The 21,263-nt window shown below is 49.7% G+C and overlaps 1 protein-coding gene and 1 long non-coding RNA gene across 3 annotated transcripts in view; one reads left to right on the top strand and one right to left on the bottom strand.

Annotated features, from left to right (window-relative positions):
• DDHD1 (DDHD domain containing 1) overlaps positions 1-21,263 on the bottom strand; it is a 92,011-nt gene that overhangs the window by 50,305 nt on the left and 20,443 nt on the right. For both annotated transcript variants that reach the window (XM_064144380.1, XM_064144289.1), the window contains exon 2: positions 15,839-16,012. In XM_064144380.1, the coding sequence (XP_064000450.1) occupies positions 15,839-16,012 (174 nt within the window). The remainder of the gene's footprint in view (positions 1-15,838; positions 16,013-21,263) is intronic.
• LOC135175968 (uncharacterized) lies at positions 8,050-10,431 on the top strand. The gene is made up of 2 exons (XR_010302530.1): positions 8,050-8,085; positions 9,147-10,431. It is a non-coding gene; the product is annotated as an uncharacterized LOC135175968 (long non-coding RNA).

Here is a 21,263-nt window from a genome sequence, read left to right on the forward strand (position 1 = left end):
CCAACCTCATGACACACACCGCCTGATTGTCAGAATTAAGCCCAGCAGGCACGTTATACTGCAGACCAGGAGTCTCCCCTAAGGCTTGGAGCCTGCCTGAGCAAAGCAGCAGCAGCACAGCTGTGTCACTGGTCACTTGGACTGCACCTTGAGTCTGCAAATCTGCCACTCCGGGGGGCACGCAGCATGGGGACAGCGTTCAGAGAGCTGGCAACAGCAACAGCCCCGTGACAAAAGAGAGTATTATTTAACTGTCACTGGCCTGGCTAAAAGGTTCAAAGTCATGGAAAACACCCAGAGGGGCTGGCTTGGGTTTGCTGGTGTGGGTTTTTCCCATAACAAGAGAGCCCTGACCTGTCTCCCACCTGAAGCCACGCAAATGGATGCTTTATACTCTCGTAGGAGCATTCTGAGAAAGCTGGAGCCAGCACAGCTTCACTTTTAACACTGCTGCAGCACAGACCAACCACATGAAGCTGGATGCTGTGACCTCTCTCCTGTAGCATGTTTGGTTTCTTTGCCAAGGCAGACAGACCTGATCTAGTCTGATGCAAACCTAAACAAAGCCTCTAAGAAACAAGGGCACTAGAAAAGGATTATCCCTTCCAAAACCAAACCAACAAGAACTGTACTACTGTTTTACATCAACAGAGCAAGAACAGGGAAGGAAGAGGCCTGGCTTTGAAGAGCAGACATTAGCAGATGGCAGTGACTGACCAGAGCAAGAAGCAATCTAGTGAGACCTCCACGAACATGCTTTCATAAACATCTCTGCAGGCAGAGATGGGTCCAAGTCCAGGATTTCTATGGAGAGATGGAGAAGGAAAGGAAATTCCCAGCAAGCTTCTTCTTCCAGACTTGAAGACAGTGCAACAGAGACTGATGTCCTGAGACAGGTATGTAGCAGGCACAGGCATGAGACTGCCTTGCAGAGGCAACGACAGTGTCTAGAGAGGCAAAACTGTACAGCCTTAGGGATCTGCACGGCAGAAATCCACCTGAGAGAAGAGCTGAGGTCGGTCCCAGGGGTAAATGATCCATAAGCCATGTGTGCAGGCACATCTAGCCAGAGAGATTGGCTCTATGCCACTATGCACAGGAACCATGGAAGGGTAGAGGCTGGAGTGCTCCTCTGGAGATTGAGTCTAATCTCCCTGCCCACACAGGATCACCAAATCAGGAGATACTCCTCAGGCATACAAACTCCCACCCCTACAAGGGTCCTCCTCATGCAGGCCACCACTGCATCAAGGATGGTGAGGAGATTCTTAGGACTCTCAGGGGTCCAACCAAAAGGTGCTTCTGCTGCCTACAGTCCCAGGGGATAATAGTGGGGCAGGAAACTGAGAACAACCCTGCCTTTGGAGAAGATCTGACTGCAGTCTGAGAATCACCATCCTAAAACGAGATCAAAGCCTGCAGGCTGCTCCAGCTGTGGAGTAACAAGAGAGGCTCTTGCTGTTTCCAAACTGATCACAGAGAAAAGCAGGTTGGGTTTTCCTGGTGAGGCAACACGAGCAACATCCTCTTTGTGGAACAAGCAGTGGCTGTCCCAGAAACCTCTTGCATGCTGCAGAGGTGGCCAAGTAGACAGCTGAGGAGCTTTTCATACCAAGAGATGTCACAGAGTGTCAGAAGTCTCTGAATCATGCAGCAGCAGGCTGAGGAAGTCAACTTGCAGAAATCAGATTAGGCAGTGAGTACAGCACAAGGGAATGCTCTCTGTGCTCATCCTTCTGCCTTCTGGATCCTTCAGGAACATATTTTCTATGGCTGTGGATTCTCTCCAGGGCATGGGGCTAGGGTGTTGCTGAGCTTCACTGAGATCTGATTGCAGCTACAAAATCTTTGACTGTCAGGCACAGAACATGAAAGGTCTCCTGTAAAATCACAGGGCAGGGATCTCCCTCTGGTCTGGAGCAGACTTCTCACAGCTTTGTTTTGACATGAATACTTCTCTGACATGGACAATATGCACAGACTTCTTAGCAGACATCTCCTTAGGTCATCTTCCCCAGCTGCAGAAAACCTTTGGTATTCTGCACACTGCTCAGTCTTCTAGTTTGGGACTGAAAGCCAAGCTCATGGAAAGGAGATCAAGTTTTGAGTTCCTTTGTGGCCAGAAAAAAGCAAGAAAGAATATTTTTTTCAGGAAAATCAACCAAGACAGACACCAGGAGTATGAGTACAGGGAAGGCATAACTGCACTGCAGATGGAAGACAGCCTGATGCTGGGCAGGAGTAAGCAAGCCATGCAAAACCAAGGAGAGAAGCACAAAGGGAGAGGAACCAAGAAAGTGCTTCTTTCAGCTGAAAGAACTGACAGCTGCTTCCACACAAACCTTCTGTTTCACCCAGAGTGAAACTGCTTAAACATGAAGAAGGAAGAGTGAAAGATAAAACACAGAGCACTTATTGCTAAAGCCTGCAAAAATCTCATCTCAGTAAGACTGCAGAAGCTCATCTGGAATCAAAATAACTGGAGACCACCTGAGGAGCAGAAATGCTGCCCTGTTTGTGGTGCTCACAGTGCTGCTCATGGAGAATTCCCCCAGCTCAAGCACTGGAGGAGCTGAACGCTCCCAGCATCAAGTGGAGACAGGCAGGCACTTGAACATGGCATTTCAGCATGGCATTTAAGATTAGATACCTTCTGAGGTATGCACTTGTGCTATTGTTTTTGACATGATGCTTTCATCCACCTGTCAGGACCAAATCATGAGGTGACTCTCTTCTAGCAGAATCTGACTGTGCTCAAGACAAAGTTAATCTAGAGGAAAGCATTCCTGAAGTGCTGAGAGCTGATCTTACTGCCACCTCCACCACAAAGGCTCTGCCATTCCAGCCAGGGCTAAAGACCAGGAGAGGGACATGTACTGTCTGAAAACCTTTTCTGCCTTCTTTCTTTCTTTTTTCTTTTTATTTAATTGCTGTGCCTTGCCATCAGCAAGCAGTGGTTTCTGTCTGAGAGCCTGCCACAGGTAGCTGACAGCATCACTTGGCTGAGAGGTTCTTCTGCCCCTGTGCTCAGCACTGCTCAGGCCACACCTTGAGTACTGTGTCCAGTTCTGGGCTCCTCCATTCCAGAGAGATGTTGAGGTGCTGGAAGGTGTTGAGAGAAGGGCAGCAAGGCTGGGGAGGGGCCTGGAGCACAGCCCTGTGAGGAGAGGCTGAGGGAGCTGGGGGTGTGCAGCCTGCAGCAGAGGAGGCTCAGGGCAGAGCTCATTGCTGTCTGCAGCTGCCTGCAGGGAGGCTGTAGCCAGGTGGGGTTGGGCTCTGCTGCCAGGCAGCCAGGGACAGAACAAGGGGACCCAGGCTCAAGCTGTACCAGGGCAGGTCTAGGCTGGATGTTGTTAGGAAGCTGTTGTCAGAGAGAGTGATTGGCATTGGAATGGGCTGCCCAAGGAGGTGGTGGAGTGCCCATCCCTGGAGGTGTTGAAGCCAAGCCTGGCTGGGGCACTTAGTGCCATGGTCTGGTTGCTTGGCCAGGGCTGGGTGCTAGGTTGGGCTGGCTGAGCTTGGAGCTCTCTTCCAGCCTGCTTGATTCTCTGATTCTATGAACTCTGACTCTCTGGTATGTAAAGCTAAAGGACAGATTTCTCTTATTCATGTAAGACAACCAAGCCAAGCCATGAAAAGTGCTGTTGCCCTTAACGACAAAGGCCTGCTCCACAGTGCTGTCACCTCCACGTTGCCCTTTACCAGCTCTCAATTAACCAGTGAAGCTTTGTGCTACAGCAGCAGCCACTTGTGAACTCAAGCCCCACAGCTGACCATGGCTTGGAGAAACAAGGAAAAGGTGAACATTTGTCATTCCAGTCACAAAGCAAAAGGCAGAAGCCCTTTGCTACTGCTCAAGACAGTAATGCTTGAATCACCATCAAGAGGTTCAAGCTCCATGTGTGAGAAGAGACAGGAAAAGGTCTACTGATCAAAATTTTGATCTCAGCCATTTTTGTCCGGACCAAATTCTAGGCAAACACAACAGGAGGCAGTCAAAGGCAAACACTTCTGCTTCTCAGAAGAAATGCTCACACTTCACAACACCCTCAGGAGCTGGAAGACTATGTGATGTGGCAAAGGTAACTCTGCGGGGGGGTTGGAACTAGATGATCTTTTGAGATCCCTTCTGACCTAAACCGTTCTAGGATTCTACTCCTCCCATCTGCATTTACATCTGAAGCCAAGGGGCCAGTTTTCAGAGGTGGAGCTGCAGGGTCACTGAAGTCAGTGAAGTTCAACCACTGGTGGCTTTAACAGTGGCAGCGAAAGCCCAGCACCAAGTACCTTCAGCCTCTGCAATCAGGAACAGCTCCTCTGAGATCTGCTCCCAGCTGCTGCAACCAATCCGCACATCAGCTGCTGCAAAGTTCAAAGGTGCTATCACCTATTTTATCAGCCTTTATCACCTCTGCCATGCTCCTTTTCCCTTTTTATGTTGTATGTCCAAAGCCTCATTCCATCCCGCTCCTCATCCCAAAGCCCTTTACAAACTGACACAAAGCCCCTCCCGAAATAGGAGCTGCTTTCTGTTGTTTGGAAGTGCCAGAGCACATACAAAGAGCAGAAGAACCAAACTTTCACAGCTTTCATGGCGTTCACAAGCGATCGCAGCGAGGACTACAGCAGGACAGCGCCAGCATCTACTCTGCTCTAGGAGGCTTCTACCTTCTCTTGCAAGACTTACCAGGCTTTTTGCCTCCCTTCTGAAGGGAATGGCACAAGCACAGCTCAAGGAATGGCAACAGGTAAACGTAGCACATTTAACTGGGAGAAGCAAACTAGATTTTCAGGCCTGCTAAGACAGGAGTACTACCCCCCAAAAAAGAGAAATCTCCAGTTACTGTACCTTGGGAATGCTTTCGCTTAAGACATGCAGCCTCTGAATTCTCCTTATATCCTCTCCATTTGAACAAAGAAGGGAGGGAGAAGGGAGGGAGGTAGTAGAGAACTAAAAGTAAAAACACTGAGCTTCAAAGTAAAATTTTTAAAAGGGGGGATCATTTTTTTTCATTGTTATTTAACATTCCTAGAAGGGAGGGGGGAAAAAGGGGTTGGCACATTTTCTGTATACACATTCAAAAACAACCACCTGGATTTGTAGCAGAAGTGTCAGGTCACATTAGTCACATTCAATTTCTTCCTCTCCACAAAGAGTTACGACAGCACAGCAAAGCAAATGGCATCAGTAAAGGGCAGCTGGGACACAGGATCACCAGGTCCACCAAGGGCCTTGGCATTCACACTTACAGAAGCACAAATGCTCTGTTTGCACAGGGTAGAACACAGCAACCCCTCTTAGGTACAAATGCTGGAGGATGCAAAAAACAGTTTAGTTTTGAGCACACCTCTGTGGCTTTCCCCAAGGAGTGCAAGTGGACCATGAAAAGCTAGAGTGGAGAAACTAACCCTTCTCTACCCTGCTCTGCAGCTCCTGCCTTCCCTGGTGAAATTCTGCAATGGGGACTCGATGCTTTGCTGTTGAGCTTCTCCTCAATGGTAAGACAAGTCCATAACTTCTGTTAGACTTTCAACCATCACAGTTTTACTCCTGAAGATAGTGAGATGTTGCACTTACGTCCTGTGTGGCTGTGCAGGGAAATACTGAAGGGGAGTGGAAGCTGCTGCTAGGAAGCAGGTTAAGCCATCTTAGCAGGAAGAAGCTGCTCTTGGCATTTCCACAACAGGAGAACTCAGGCATGACAGACAGACACCTTTCACACGTCTTCAGGGGGTCCTGGGCAGGGCTGCAAGTCCCACACATCTTCCCTTCTCTGCGAGGGCTGCAAGTCCCACACATCTTCCCTTCTCTGCGAGGGCTGCAAGTCCTACACATCTTCCCTTGTCTGTGAGGGCTGCAAGTCCTACACATCTTCCCTTGTCTGTGAGGGCTGCAAGTCCTACACATCTTCCCTTGTCTGTGAGGGCTGCAAGTCCTACACATCTTCCCTTCTCTGCGAGGGCTGCAAGTCCCACACATCTTCCCTTCTCTGCGAGGGCTGCAAGTCCTACACATCTTCCCTTGTCTGTGAGGGCTGCAAGTCCTACACATCTTCCCTTGTCTGTGAGGGCTGCAAGTCCTACACATCTTCCCTTCTCTGTGGGCCCTCACTCACAGAAATACATCTTTATTTCAAAACGTTTTGGCCTCCAACACCTGATTCAGTCAAGAGAACGTGTTTAAAATCCAGTGAGAAACCAAGACTACCCAGCCTGGCTTCTGCATCCACAGTCATTAAGCTGTGATTATCCAGAACCAACTAAGAAAGTGGGGAGAAGTGTCAGTGGCTGACATCTTCCCTTACAAACCTACCAGGAGTAGCTAATGCTCCATGATCCAGTGTGAGTGACATCCCATGGCTGTGCCAAGGGCTTTGATGATGGGCCAGGATCTCACAGCTTCACAACCTCAGCTAACAGCTCTGTCAGCAGGTGCAAGTCAGGTACGTTACTGTGCACATCAGAGAGGAAAATCAGGCTCACAGCTGCTGCACTTGAGATTTGATGGAATAATTTAGCCTGTAGAACATTCTAGCAGCAGTTCAGCGCCCCAGAAGCATGTACAGAGGAAATCCAAGAAGGGTAGAGGAAAACAAAGATGTTTGCCACAGTGAGGATGGTAAAACACTAGAACAGACTGGCCAGGGAGGCTGTGGAGTCTCTGCTGCTGGAGATAGTCAAAACCCCACTGGAAACATCCTGAGCAAGGAAGCTGGACTAGACCATCTCCAGAAATCCCTCTTGATCTTCACAGAATCATACAATCAGCCAGGTTGGAAGGGACCTCCAGGCTCATCCAGCCCAACCTAGCACCCAGCCCTGGCCAATCAACCAGACCATGGCACTAAGTGCTCCAGCCAGGCTTGGCTTCAACACCTCCAGCCACAGAGACTCCACCACCTCCCTGGGCAGCCCATTCCAATGCCAATCACTCTCTCTGACAACAACTTCCTAACAACATCCAGCCTAGACCTCCCCTGGCACAGCTTGAGGCTGTGTCCCCTTGTTCATGACTGCGTTTAGGACATTGCCACCTAAAGGTGACACAAATCTATCTGCATTTCATGAAAGAGAAATGATTTGAAATGTAGTAAGAGAAAAAGACCCCACCAACTATTCCAAATGCACCTCCATGGTTTCTGTGGCATCCAACCACACCCTGAAATTGCAGGAAAGCACCAACAGATTTATACCCCTTCAAAATCAAATTAATTCTGATTCTGGCCCACAGGATTCCTTCCACCATTCCTAGCATCTATCACACAATCATCAACTTGATCACAGAGTAACTTCTGCCAAAGGGAGTTCTGGGGCCTGTCTGCTCCAATCCTCTGCACACAGCAGGATTGACTTCTGAGCTGGATAAAATTTAACTGGACTCAGGTCGCTTAGGCTATTTACAAACGAGTTCTGAGCATCTCCCCCTTTGCAAATGCTCTCAACTACATCTACTCCTATCACATATGTTAAACTTGCAGCTTCACTTCATCCTTAATTAGGGTTGTCAGGTCACAGCTGAAAAAGATGATGGAGCAACAGATGATAGTCATGATAGCAACTAAGCTGAAGCTAACTTAAGTCAGAGATGGAATTACAGAAGCATTTTGGTTGAAAAAAAGATATTTGAGACCATCAAGTCCAACTGTTAACCCAGCACTGCCAAGCCCACCACTAAACCATGTCCCTCAGCACCACAGCTCTTAAATCCCTGCACGGACAGGGACTCCAGGGCTGCCCTGCACAGCCTCTTCCAGGGCTTGACAACACTTTCCACGAAGAATCACAGAACATTAGAGATCGGAAGGGACCTCCAGAGATCATGCCCACCTTTCTTTTTTCATCTTCATCTCCATCCTGCTCCTCTCAACCTCCCTCATTTCAGCACCACCTCCCCTTTTCCACCACATCTGCCCCTTTCCCACCCCCCCAAACTCAGAGCACCTGGGATCTATTTGAGTCTCCTCCCAGCCCAGGTGTGACCACTTTGCCCTCCCTGCTCACTCCCCTTTATAAGCTGCCCCAGGGAAGGCAGGAAGCCCAAGCTCTGCCCAGCTGGGCGAAGGGATCCTCTTCCCACCACCACAGGTGAGTGCCCTGGCACACACTGGGTGAATGGTGGAGGTGACAAAAGGCCGGGGGGCCTGGTGGCCCCCCGGTTAGACAGGCCAGGGACTCGATGCTCACTGTAACATCACCCACGGGTGCTGGCTGGGCCTCCTCGTGGGCTGTGCTTCACTGCTGCTTTCTGCTCACTTGTAAAGCTGTGAAGTGTATGTGATGGAATCTGTGAAGTGTTTTGAGAGGCACTGAATGAGCATGGAGGAGATGTCTGAGACTCCCTACCAAGGACAAGAGGTTGAAACTCAAACCTCACTGATGCTCTTCTTCCTTAGAGGGGCTAAAGCTCTGTCTTGCTTTGTGACTAAGCTTTATTCAGTATGAGGTGAGAGCCTGGCTGTGCTAAGCCAGGGCAGCAGATAACTCTGAGGAGGTTCAGGATTTTACCCTATTAAGCTGCTTGACACTCAGGGGCTTTTACAAATGATCCCAAAGCATCTGTGCTTCTGCTTCAAACTGCAGTCACTTCCACCTTGTGCTAGTCTGAGCCTGGCTGGGATATTCTAGTGAGAAGAATTAGATTATAGGCTGTGAGAAGGAACCAATGGTGATGTCTACTGCACTCACAGGCTTGCTGAGATGGGTAAGAACAAGGACACAAACAGAGCAAACAGCTGTGTTGTCTGTCTGTCTCTGAGGCTGCATGAACCTCTCTCTATCCTAACCTGCTGTCTGATTAATACATCTGCTTCCTAACCTCTCTGACCCTCCAAACTCCCCTTGAGCGTAAGGCAAAGTCCGAGGTAAGGTAGAGAGGTGGGAGAAGGTGGAAGGGCGCTTGGGAGCCCCTCCTGGGCACTCTGGTTTCTGGGAGGGCTGCTGTGTGCCTGTATTGCTTTCAACTTGCCTATTTCTGTCTATACTGTAACTATTTGCTTGTATCTTGTGCTGAGCTGCAAATATAAAGCTTCATTCCATTTCCAGATCAACTAGGCTCAGTCTAGGTGAACTTCTGAAGTGGGGGTGGGCAGGGAACACCCACACCATCACACATGTGTTCTAAACAATCTCATTTCACACCATTCTAGCTGCAATTCTTCAGATGCTCTGGGTTGGTTGGAAAAGGTACTGCTTTGTTCCCAGCTGGATAAAGGTATGAAGCTATTACACAGGTCACACTCCAGAAATACTTCCAAGTTTCCAATCTAAACCTCCTCTAGCACAACTTGAAGCCACTTCCTCTTGTCTTACCACTTGTTACTTGAGTGAAGAGACAGGCCCCAGCCAGCTCCAACCTCCTTCTGGGAAGTTCTGTAGAGCCAGAAGGTTGCCTCTCGGCCTTCTTCTCACTAGGATAGACAGCCCCAGCTCCCTCAGCTTCTCCTTGCAAGACTTATGCTCTAGGCAACACTAAAGCTGCCAGAGGATGTTACTGACACCAAGGGCTGACCCTTTGGGCCACTGCTCAATAGCCTTGAATGAAGAACAGGAACCATGCACCACTGCTCCCCAGGAGCAGGCTGAGCTCTTGCTGTTCTTGCTCTGCTGTTTGACACCACCACTGAGACACAGAAGGCAAGAGGTGACAATGTGACTGGGGCAAACTGCAAAACAGATACCCCCAGCTTGAACCTCTGGATGAAAGTCAAACTGTATGACAGAAGCTACTATTCTACCTCTGACTGCCTTCCTGCACTTGAAAAGGTGGGCACTGGCCTTCCAACAGCTCCTCTGTGCCCAAGGAGCTCACAGCAAGGGCTATGTGGGCTCTGGCCACAGAGCAAGAGAGAAAAATCCACAGTGCAATAGTGACTTTGACCCTTCATCCAGAAGCTCTTGGTCTAAACATTGCTACCTCTATTGCAGTTAGTGCCATTAGCCAAATATCTATTCTGAGAGCCCCTAAGAGCCTGCTCTGATCAGAGTTGATGGCCTTGTTTCAGCTCACAACAGCCTGGATATTGCTGACCTCTCTTAGGAACACTGCTCCTTTGATGGACTGCTTTAGAGAAGTCCTGAACTTCACTGTCTTCATCAAAAGCCATTTCCAAGCCTACTGGTTGCTAGAAGAGTACTACACTGCCCTTTGCCTATTCCCTTCTCAGAGCTTTGAGCTGCAATATTGCTTCAGAGCATAAGAATTATAACCTAGTTGTTTTCCCAGAAGTACTTATGGGATTGTTCACAGGGCAAATGTAATCCCTGGCTAGCTGCAGTATGGAAAAGGTCAGTGCTCCTGCACGGCAACAGAACCCTTTCCCAGTGGCCTAAGCACCTCACATACTTCAGTCCTTAAGGTATGGAAGTCCATAGTCAATGTTTAACATTTAGCACCTAAAAATGTGGACCCAAATGTCACACCTTCTGTTACAGCAGCACTGAATGACAGGGCTTGAAAGGGTCTGCTGGAGATCTGGTACACTCTCCCAGCAGAGCAGGCTGCACAGCATGGCATGCAGGCAGGTTTTGAGCCAGACTCCGCTGCCTCTCTGAGACACCTGTTCAGTGCTCTACCACCTTCAAAACAGAGCAGCTCTTCCCCATGTTTAGATGCAGCTTTCTATGTGCAAGTTTGTGTCTGTCACCTCTTGTCCTGTTACTGGACACCACTGAAAAAAGACTGGTCTCCAGGCACCTACCCTTTAAACAGTTGTGAGCATTGATAGATCCTTCCTCCACCTTCTCCAGGCTAAAAAGCCCCAAGTCACACAACTCTCCTGCATAAGGAAGGTTCCATCCTCTGATTAGCTTTGTAGCTCTTTTCTGTATCCTCTCGAGCAGTTCCCTGTCTTTCTTAAGTGAGCACTACTCCAGGGGACACAGCCTCAAGCTGTGCCAGGGCAGGTCTAGGCTGGATGTTAGGAGGAAATTGTTGTCAGAGAGAGAGTGATTGGCATTGGAATGGGCTGCCCAGGGAGGTGGTGGAGTGGCCGTGCCTGGGGGTGTTGAAGCCAAGCCTGGCTGGGGCACTTAGTGCCATGGTCTGGTTGGTTGGGCAGGGCTGGGTGCTGGGTTGGGCTGGGTGAGCTTGGGGGTCTCTTTCAAGCTGGCTGATTCTAGGATTTCAGATGTTGATGTTAAATGACCTATGTTAAATTTGAAGAACAAATTCTTAAGGACAAGCAAAGCTGATATGAAGAGAGTCTACTATTACCTGCATGAAGAAAAATCAAGTACCAGACAAATTATTCTGAGGTCTTCAACGCTTCCCCATCATTGCCTATCTCAACAGAGCAGCAGGACAACACATCAGACCTGGAAGGGCACATAGAGTCACTGCAGTGCAGCAGCTCCCTGGGGGGTTCAAGGTGTCATCCCAATTGACTGCTTTTAGCACAGACTGGAGTGGCAAACGCCAAGCTCTGCTGCTCAGCACAACTACAAGATGACAACAGGATGACTCCTGTTCTGCTCAGAAAATGACACAACATTAGCAGTGCCTTCCTGAGTCTGTCAATATGCAAATCTGTGCAAATGTGTGATCTGCACTAAACGCAGGCTGCAGACACTCTGCTTCACAACAAAGCAAATGAGATGCAGCCAACCCCCACCAGTTCCTCCTCCTAAGCCTGGATTTCTCTTGGGTACTCTGTCTTAGAGATCACAGAACCATTTTGGCTGGAAAAGACCTTTCAAATCATCAAGTCCAAGCATTTATAGCAACCTCCTTTCCTCTATCAACAGCGAACCATTTAAACTGAAAACCATAGCTGGAATTTGGCCAGCATCAAAGCAGCTCTGGGATGGTAAGGTGTGAAACAGTGTGGTCAAGCTCTGGAGAAAAAGGGTGATGCCCTTGCAGCATCTGCTTGCACCAGGACTTCAGCAGCATCCTTCTGGCCTGGTTTTAGGAGACAGAGCTTCTATAGGGTGGATGAAGAGAGAGTTCCATGCTCTCTGCATCTCTCATGTCTGGTGTGTAGTGATGCCAGCTGTCTCCTAGCACGGATACTGTGCTTTAGAGATCACCAATCAGGGTAGCTGTGGCCTTACACAAGTGTTAGAGAGGCCACCACATTCAGAACCAAGTATCCCTCCAGAAAACTCCCAAAGGTGGCCTATTTTCACAAGCAGCATGGCACTGTGGTCCTGGGGACCTCCTATGGGATGCAACTTCCTGGTGACCAAGTCAAGTCAACAGGACATGGTGAAGCTGAAGGGCACCTACACCTGCTTGGGCAGTCCTAGGAAGCAAGTGCCTCAGTTCTGCCTTTGGCCACACCAAGACAGAATCTAGGAAAGGCTTTCCTGCTGAAGCAGGGCTCTCCAGGCTGCCTCAGGGGAAACACAACATGAGAAATCATTCACCTCAACACCACCAGATGCTTTCTGTTACCATCAGCATTTACAGCTTCAGGTGTGCTGGCAGGCAGCATGGGCACTGTGTTCTCACAGTATGGAGACCCTGCTCTGAACCATTCTGCACTTTCAGAGAGAGGTTTGCTTGTGTTAAGAGCATTTATTCATCAGTATCAACAAAAGCCATGCATGAAGCTTAGTTATTTACTTGCTGCAATCCAAGAGCAGAACTACCAAATCAAATCACTGTTGTGGGGAATTGTTTTTCTTGATTCAAGTGCTCTCTTCTAATGGGCATCCCAAAACTAAAGAGATGAGGGGGACTGCAGGCTGAGCAGCCTCTCCTCACAGGCAAGCTGAGGGTGCCAAACACCTGGAAAACTTGCTTGCAATTCTCTCTTCTTCACACACAGACTTCAGAGGGCAACAAGTTAAATAAAGAGAACTGCAAATGTGCTGTAAACTGAATCCAAGCTCCAGGATCTTGCATGTTGCCACGAATTAGCAGACTGAATAACAGAAAGCTGTCCAAGAGAAGCAAAGTGGAACCTGCTCCTATTTTTTTCAGCCTAGTGGCACCATTTGGAGGATCAAATGAAGAGCTGACAGGTTTGTCTACTCTCTGTATCAGCAAGATGCTTGCTGACAAGTTAGCCGTTCCTTATTGGAGATGCTAACTGGCACGTTCAGATAACGTTCATTATGCCTAAGTTCCAAGAGGCTGCTGCAGCAGACTGTCCTCATTTGGCTGAGCTGAATAGATTTGGATACTTTAAAGCATACTACCTTGGCCTTGTGAATAGTCACTTTGCCTCTCAGTGTCATTCACAGATCTAACTCTCAGCAGACCTAAACAACAGCTGCCTGCAGCCTTCCATGGGACCATAATACCTCTCACACAGGAGGCGATTACAGCAAAGTGTAGCCACAAATTGTAGCATTTAAGGAATTTATAACCTGAATTCAGCACTTCTCCAACTAATTATGTTTACTTCACCAGCAATAATGCAAGCTGTAAAAGCTGCTCCCGGTGCCACGTGCAGATGGCAACCATGGATGCCAGCTGATGAGAGATGTATTCAGAGGCACATCACCATGACAAAGCCACCACTCGCACTCACTGTAATTTCCCTGCAACTCTCCTATTACTACAGAGAACCTCAACTAGACCTATTGAGAGCTATTGGCAGCTTGGCACTTAGCCCCTTTTGCAGCCACTGCACACACAGGTTGGGATTTCTTAATCTGGGGCTGTTGGGTTGTTGGTTTTGTTTTTTTTTTTTTAGGGGGTTGCTTGCTTTTGGTTTGTGTTTTGGGTTTTTTTACTTCAGTTTAAAAGTCACACTAGTGTCTGACTTTGGAGGCTTTTACCCTATCTTTTGTGTGATCATGTATCACAGAAATAAGCAGCTTGGAAAAGACCTTCAGGATGGAGTCCAACCCATCAGCTAACACCTTCCAATTCATAGAATCATAGAACCAACCAGGTTGGAAGAGACCTCCAAGATCATCCAGTCCAACCTAGCACCCAGCCCTATCCAGTCAACCAGCCCATGGCACTAAGTGCCTCATCCAGGCTTTTCTTGAAGACCCCCAGGGACGGCAACTCCACCACCTCCCTGGGCAGCCCATTCCAATGCCAATCACTCTCTCTGTGAAGAACTTCTTCCCAATATCCAGCCTAGACCTACCCTGGCACAACTTGAGACTGTGTCCCCTTGTTCTATTGCTGGTTGCCTGGGAGAAGAGGCCACCCCCCACCTGGCTACAATGCCCCTTCAGGTAGTTGTAGACAGTAATAAGATCACCCCTGAGCCTCCTCTTCTCCAGGCTAAACTATGTCACTGAGCCTCCTCTTAAACACCTCCAGGGTTGGTGACTCCACCTTTGAGGGCAGCCTGTTCCAAAGACCAATCTTTTTGGGAAGAACTTCTTCCTATATTAGGGATTGTGTCTTTTCCATCACTCTTTCAACCTCAAATCTGGAAAGTTCTGCTCCACAGACCAGACTTCCTCATAAAAACCTGACCTCTCTCCTTATTCAAATGAAGAATCCAAGTACAACTGAATCCTTCCCTCCCTCCTTTCTCTCTTTACCTCCCTCCTCCCCTTCAGAATTCAACCACCAAAAGCTGGAAGCCCTCAGCAGCGAGGCAGATGTGTTTTCCACACAGAAGCACACTGCCCCCACCACTGGCAGGGTGCAGCTGTACTACTAATGCTGAGCTTTGTACTAGTACACTGGCACACTAGAGCAGTACAAGCAGAGAGAAACACAGGTCTAAATGCCTTTTAAAAGGGTGGATGTAGTGGCATGGTGCTGTAGCTCAGGCCTCACACCGGTTTATGCACCTGCTGGACAGAGCTGTTGAAGCAGAAGGCTTTGCTGTAGGCATGCTCAGAGGAGAAGATCTTTTAAAGTGGGACCCAAAAAAACCACCCCCAGTATTTGCCTATCTTTAAGGGGAGTTGGAAATTTGAATCACTCTACTGTTGAAACATCTCCCTGATTCAACAGATGATGTTCTGGTTTTTCTTACTCTGATCACGGAAGCACTTTAAATGCTGCCTTGCTCCCGATGTAGTGACAAGCTTTCACTTTTGTGTGCTCTGTGCAGCCCACATATAAGAGCTTCTGCACTCTGTAACTGCTTTCTACACTGTTTAACTGAAAGTTTAAAGTTGTTCTGTGAAGAATAAGACACCAAAAGCCCCAACAGAATATGTGGTGAGGCCTTTGCACTTGCAGCCTGCAGTCCGTGGATGGCTCACCATGTGACAAGCAATAGACACAGGTGTGAAGGCCAAAAATACTGAACCTTTGCTGTGCTACACTTACCCTGAGCAACTCACTTGACTGTGTGCTTTAAAGAGCAGATCAGTCCTTCCAGATGGCTGTTCTCAAAAGCATTAAATGCATCTGACTGAGATTCCCAGAACGCTGAGTGTCCTCAGCCTGGTCAGTAAAGTATAGGGACTTGCAGGAAGGAAGGAATGTCCAAGGTTTACCAGAGCTGAGAACCACTCATCACAGGCTGACCAGGGAGAGAAAATGTGATCTGTAAGACTGCTGCTCCTTTCAGGGCAGAATTAGGACTGCTACCCAGAGAGCTAACAGTCACTTTGCATTTGGACACCAACTCCTCTTGTTCCATCAAGAGATCTCACTTTGAAGCGAGATTTCAAACACAATTAAGAGAGGAGACACAGAGTGAAATAGGAACAAGAAGTTCCCCCATAAATGCAATTTTACAGTGCTCAGACACGCTGCAGCAGGAAATCCTGCAACACCTGGAGGCACTGGAAGGCAGGAGATGCCTGTAACAGTGTTCACCCACGATGCTGGATGGAAAACACTACAGATTGCTTTCTTTCTTAGCAGGACTTTGGGTGGTTGGACTAGAGCGTTCTACAAGTCCAAAAAGAGACTCCCAACTTTTCAGAGACCATCCTATGAAAGCAGTGAATGAAACAATCTTACCCTCCTTCCCATCGACAGGCTTTGACACTTCCATATCGAAGCTCTCCTGCAGCTGCTGGCCTTTGAAGCGGTTGAGATGCTCCTGTTCTATTAGGTTGCTCTCCTCCTCCTCCAGAGGTTGCCACGTGCCGTCAATAAACCACTGCCCACGCATCACAGGGATCTTCTCTGTTTCTGAAATCCAAACCAGAGAGCAAATTGGTTTTTTAATGCCACAAGCCACAAAGTGACAGACAAGAGGGAAAGGGAACTGTGCCTCGTGTGTTGTTGAGAAAGGGACTCTGCTGTGCTGAGACTCCTAACCAGGCAACCACACAGAATCACAGAATGGCGTTGGGGTTGGAAGGAACCTATGGATGCCATCTAGTCTAACTCTTGTGCTAAAGCAGGGTCACCCAGAGCAGGTTCTCAGGATTGCATTGTCCAGGTGGCTTTGGAGTCTCTCCAGAGAAGGAGACTCCACAACCTCTCTGGGCAGCCTGCTCCAGGACTCCAACACTCTGACAGCAAAGAATCATACAACCTGTCAGGCTTGGAAGGCACCACAAGGATCAGCCAGCTCAAATCCCCCTGCTATGGGCAGGGACACCCTACCCTAGAGCAGGCTGGCCAGAGCCTCATCCAGCCTGGCTTTAAACACCTCCAGGGATGAGGCTTCCACCATCTCCCTGGGCAACCCCTGCCAGGCTCTCACTACCCTCGTGGTGAAGAACTTTTTTCTAGCATCCACTCTGAATCTCCCCATTTCCAGCTTGGTTCCATTCCCCCCAGTCCTATCACTCCCTGACAGCCTAAAAAGTCCCTCCCCAGCTTTCTTGTAGCCCATTTAAGTTACTGAAACGTCACAAGAAGGTCACCTGGGAGCCTTCTCTCCAGACTGAACAGCCCCAACTCCTTCAGTCTCTCCTCATAGGAGAGGAGCTCCAGCCCAGTTTCTCTTCCTGTTCAGAGGAAACTTTCTGGGTCCCAGTTTGTGCCTGTTGCTCCTTATCCTGCTACAGGGAGTTAGGACAGGATCTTCTCCCCTGGGGCTGAAATTAGTAGTGAAAGCAAAGTTCATCTGCCAACACATGAGCTAATGAGGCTAAGTTCTTGGAGCTGATGAGAGAGTTGGACAAAGATGCAGCTTCTGCAAAATGTTTTAAGGGTTAAGCTCAAGCAGTAGCCCAGCTTGAAGGGGACACCAGGCCAGTTGCCTTGAATTGTCAGCTAATTGTCAACTTGCCCACACTCATCCTCCACTACGAAATCTGATGATAACCCTTGGTTTAAAAGCTGTCACAAGGGGATGCAGAACGTGAAGGGGACATAAACCTGCTGCTGCTTACCCTGACTGCAGGGAGCCTTGCTTCCTTTAGAACTGCACTTACACTGACCTAAATCACACATCATCCAGCTTTAAAATCAGCCTTCATGCTAAAAGGGGTTACTGCTGAAATCCAGCCTTTCACCAAGGGCTGGTTTTGGCCATGCTCCTTCTTCTTCTGGCACTCTGAATGAGGATGCTGAGCGTTTGGAATGTCCTGTCCACGTTACCAAAGGGAAAGTCTCTGGAGAAGTCTCCATACTCTGGGGCTAACTCCTCACCAAGCTGCGCTTGAGAGCCTGCACCAGCTACTGGGGCTGTGTCATATACAGCTGCCTGCAGGAAGGCTGTAGCCAGGTGGGGTTGGGCTCTGCTGCCAGGCAAGCAGCGACAGAACAAGGGGACACAGTCTCAAGCTGTGCCAGGGCAGGTCTAGGCTGGATGTGAGGAGGAAATTGTGGGCAGAGAGTGATTGGCATTGGAATGGGCTGCCCAGGGAGGTGGTGGAGTCTCTGTGGCTGGAGGTGTTGAAGCCAAGCCTGGCTGGGGCACTTAGTGCCATGGTCTGGTTGGTTGGCCAGGGCTGGGTGCTAGGTTGGGCTGGAGGAGCTTGGAGCTCTCTTCCAACCTGGCTGATTCTATGATAGAGCAAAACTTCTCCTAAGTTCATCACTGCTAGCAAGCTGAAACAGTAACATTCAATAGCTCAGCTCAACATTTCTCCACCAGCATCTGCAAAATCGAGAAGAAAAATGGTGTGTGCCTGTGCTCCCTCTGCCTGTAAGACCCCAGCCTTCAGCTTCATGGGACCAGCATCAAAGCTTCTGAGACCCTTGAGCAGTTGGACCACTGCCTCCAGTGCATGCTGATGTGTGCTGCTCTATGCTGCCTACATTGAGACTTGACCAAATGCAAACATCCCAGGTGTGGGCACACTAATTACACAAGATTATCTCTCCACAGCACTTAAGAGCTCAACCCCAAAGAAGCAGCTCAAAAAAAAAGAGGCTTTACTACTCAAAGATCTGTTTCTTCCTAGAAGGTGGGGCAAAGAGCTGATAAGGACATCTTGGAAGAGAAACAATAGAGGCAAAGGAACATCTAATAAAAAAAGAGGTAGATAACAAACTAGAAACAACAGAGAGCAGGGAGATTGCAGAGTTACTGAGCAAAAGGCAAACTCTGTCTGGTCTATGTCCAATACAGAGGCAGCTGGACAAGATGACCCAGCCAAGGACAGCTTGTGACCTGGTCACAGTGCTCTGTTAGCACAAGCCAGACAAGCACCTCCTCCACAGAGCGGCACACCAGCACCGGACCTATCCCCGGTGGTGCTTCATGGAATCGCAGACTGGTAAGTGTTGGAAGGCAGCTCTGGAGGTCAACCAGTCCAGCCCCAATGCTAAAGCAGGGATGCCCAAATCACAACCTTTGGAATCTTCCCAGAGAAGGAGACTGAACCACCTCTCCAGGCAGCCTGCTCCAGGCTTCCAGCACCTGCACAGTGAAGAGTTTCTCCTCATGTTCAGACAGAAGCTCCTGGGTGCTCATTTGTTGTGTATTGTCCTGCTGCTGTGCACCTCTGAAAAGAGTCTGCTCCCATTTTCTTGTCTGTAGCCTTTTAGGATCAGTGCATGTCAGGGGTTGGAAGGGACCCAAAGAGATCATAAAGTCCAACCCCCCTGCCAGAGCAGGACCATCCAGTCCAGCTCAGGACACACAGAACACATCCAGGCAGGCCTGGAAGGGCTCCACAGAAGGAGACTCCACAACCTCTCTGGGCAGCCTGTGCCAGGGCTCTGGGACCCTTCCAGGAAAGAAGTTCTCCTTGTGTTGAGTTGAAGCCTCCTGTGCTGCAGCTTCCATCCATTGCTCTTTGTCCTTTAGCTATTGATGAACAGTGAGAAGATCCCCTCTCAGTCTGCTCTTCTCCAGGCTAAACAGCCCCAGATTCCTCAGCCCTTCCTCCTCAGAGACAAAGGTTCAGAAGTCTCTGAACATCACTCCACTGGTGCTCACTGTGCCCCTGGACACCAGCACACACCAGGAGTGCGTCTATGCTAACTGCTTGCAGGTGAGAGTTACAGGCACCTCTGAAAGGTACTTGGGACCTCTAAAGCGAATGCTTCATCCCTCAGACAGCTTCAGGCTGTGAAGGCAAAAGGAAAACCTCTCTGCAGTAATCTCCCCACAGGGCAAGCAATGCTCAGAAGGTTACAAAGCAATTGTGAAAGCTCTCAAATAAGAGATTTAGAGGGAAGCACTTTCCACAGGACTAGAAGGATAATAAGCTCTAAACACCCTGGCAAACACAAGGAGGGCACACTCGTGGGTGATGGCACCGTTACGTTAGGCCTGCAGCATGGGCTGGTGAACAGCAGGAAAGCCTCTGGCGAGGGAAGAGGAAGCTGGAAGAGGATGATCTGGGGCAAGGAACCGAGGCTATGACTGAACCTCCCTCCCCTGGTGCTGGCACATGTGTTCTTCCAGCTACCCAGGCGTTTCTGTGGCTGGCAGTCCTGCAGGCAGCCCTACAAAGCAGCTCCTCTGTGGAACGCGGCACAAGGCACAGTGACTTCCCCCAAGCAGCGGCTCCAGCGCAGCCAGCCCCACCTCAGCTCCCTTCTGCAGGCACCCAAGCTGCCACTCACCCTCCCGTGTCCCCAGAGCTCTGTTCAAGCTGCACCCTCAGCTACCCACAACACAGACGACCCAGGTCTCGTTGGCCTGACCAAGGCGCAGGCCAAAGCAGCGCAAGGTCTGGTTGAGTGGCCAGGGCTGGGTGCTAGGTTGGGCTGGGTGATCTTGGAGGTCTCTTCCAACCTGCTTGATTCGATGATTCTGTGATTCTGAGGCGCGGCTCTGCCACTGTGCTCCGCACGCTGCAGCAGCTCTGCCGCAGGGAAGCGCTTGCTCTGCACTGACATTCTCATGCTGCTGCCCACCAGAGGAAGAGTGAGGCTGCACTGTTCACACAGCATTTGTCTGTATCAACTAACAAAAATCAATCTCAAATACATCATAGAATCAGAGGATGGCTTAGGTCAGAAGGGACCTCAGAGATCATTTACTTCCAGCTCCCTGCCACGAGCAGGGCTGCCTTACACCAGACCAGGTTGCTCAAGGCCTCATCCAGCCCTGTCTTGAAACACTTCCAGAAAGGCAGCATCCACAACCTCCCTGGGCAGCCCCTTCCAGTGTCTCACCACCCTCACAGTGTAAGTTGGCAGCCACCACAAGTGACAAAGGCAATTCAACTGCCTAGGAGAATTGAAACTAACTGCATCCCAGCAAGGAAGTGTGCAGCAAGAATATCAGTCACAGCTATGCTGTCACCAGACTCAGGCTGCATGCTAGGAAGAAGTTCTTCATGAGGGCAGTGAGACCCTGCAACAGGTTGCCCAAGGAGGTGGTCAAGCCCCACAGAATCATAGAATCAAGCAGGCTGGAAGAGAGCTCCAAGCTCAGCCAGCCCAACCTAGCACCCAGCCCTGGCCAAGCAACCAGACCATGGCACTAAGTGCCCCAGCCAGGCTTGGCTTCAACACCTCCAGGGATGGGCACTCCACCACCTCCCTGGGCAGCCCATTCCAATGCCAATCACTCTCTCATCCCTGGAGGTGCTCAAGGCCAGGCTGGATGAGGCTCTGGGCAGCCTGACCTAGTGTCAGGTGTCCCTGCCCGTGGCAAGGGGGCTGGAACTGGATGGTCCCTGTGGTCCCTTCCAAGGCTGACTGATTCTACAATTCATAGAGGGAAGAGCTCATCACAATCTCCTTGGACCCTTTGCTGTAGCTTACACCTGCCAGAGGGCCACATCTGATCCCCAAGGATCAGTGTTGTTCCCCAGGGATCAGTGCTGGGCCCAGTCCTGTTCAATATCTTTATTGATGATCTGGACGAGGGCATTGAGTCCAGCATCAGTAAGTTTGCAGATGACACCAAGCTAGGAGCAGGTGTTGATCTGTTGGAAGGTAGCAGAGCCCTGCAGAGGGACCTGGTCAGGCTGGATGGGTGGGCAGAGGCCAAGGGGATGAGATTTAACAAGGCCAAGTGCAGGGCTCTGCACTTTGGCCACAATAACCCCAAGCAGTGCTACAGGCTGGGGACTGAGTGGCT

Source organism: Pogoniulus pusillus, chromosome 1 (genome assembly GCF_015220805.1).
Source record: "Pogoniulus pusillus isolate bPogPus1 chromosome 1, bPogPus1.pri, whole genome shotgun sequence".
NCBI classification, from domain to species: domain Eukaryota; kingdom Metazoa; phylum Chordata; class Aves; order Piciformes; family Lybiidae; genus Pogoniulus; species Pogoniulus pusillus.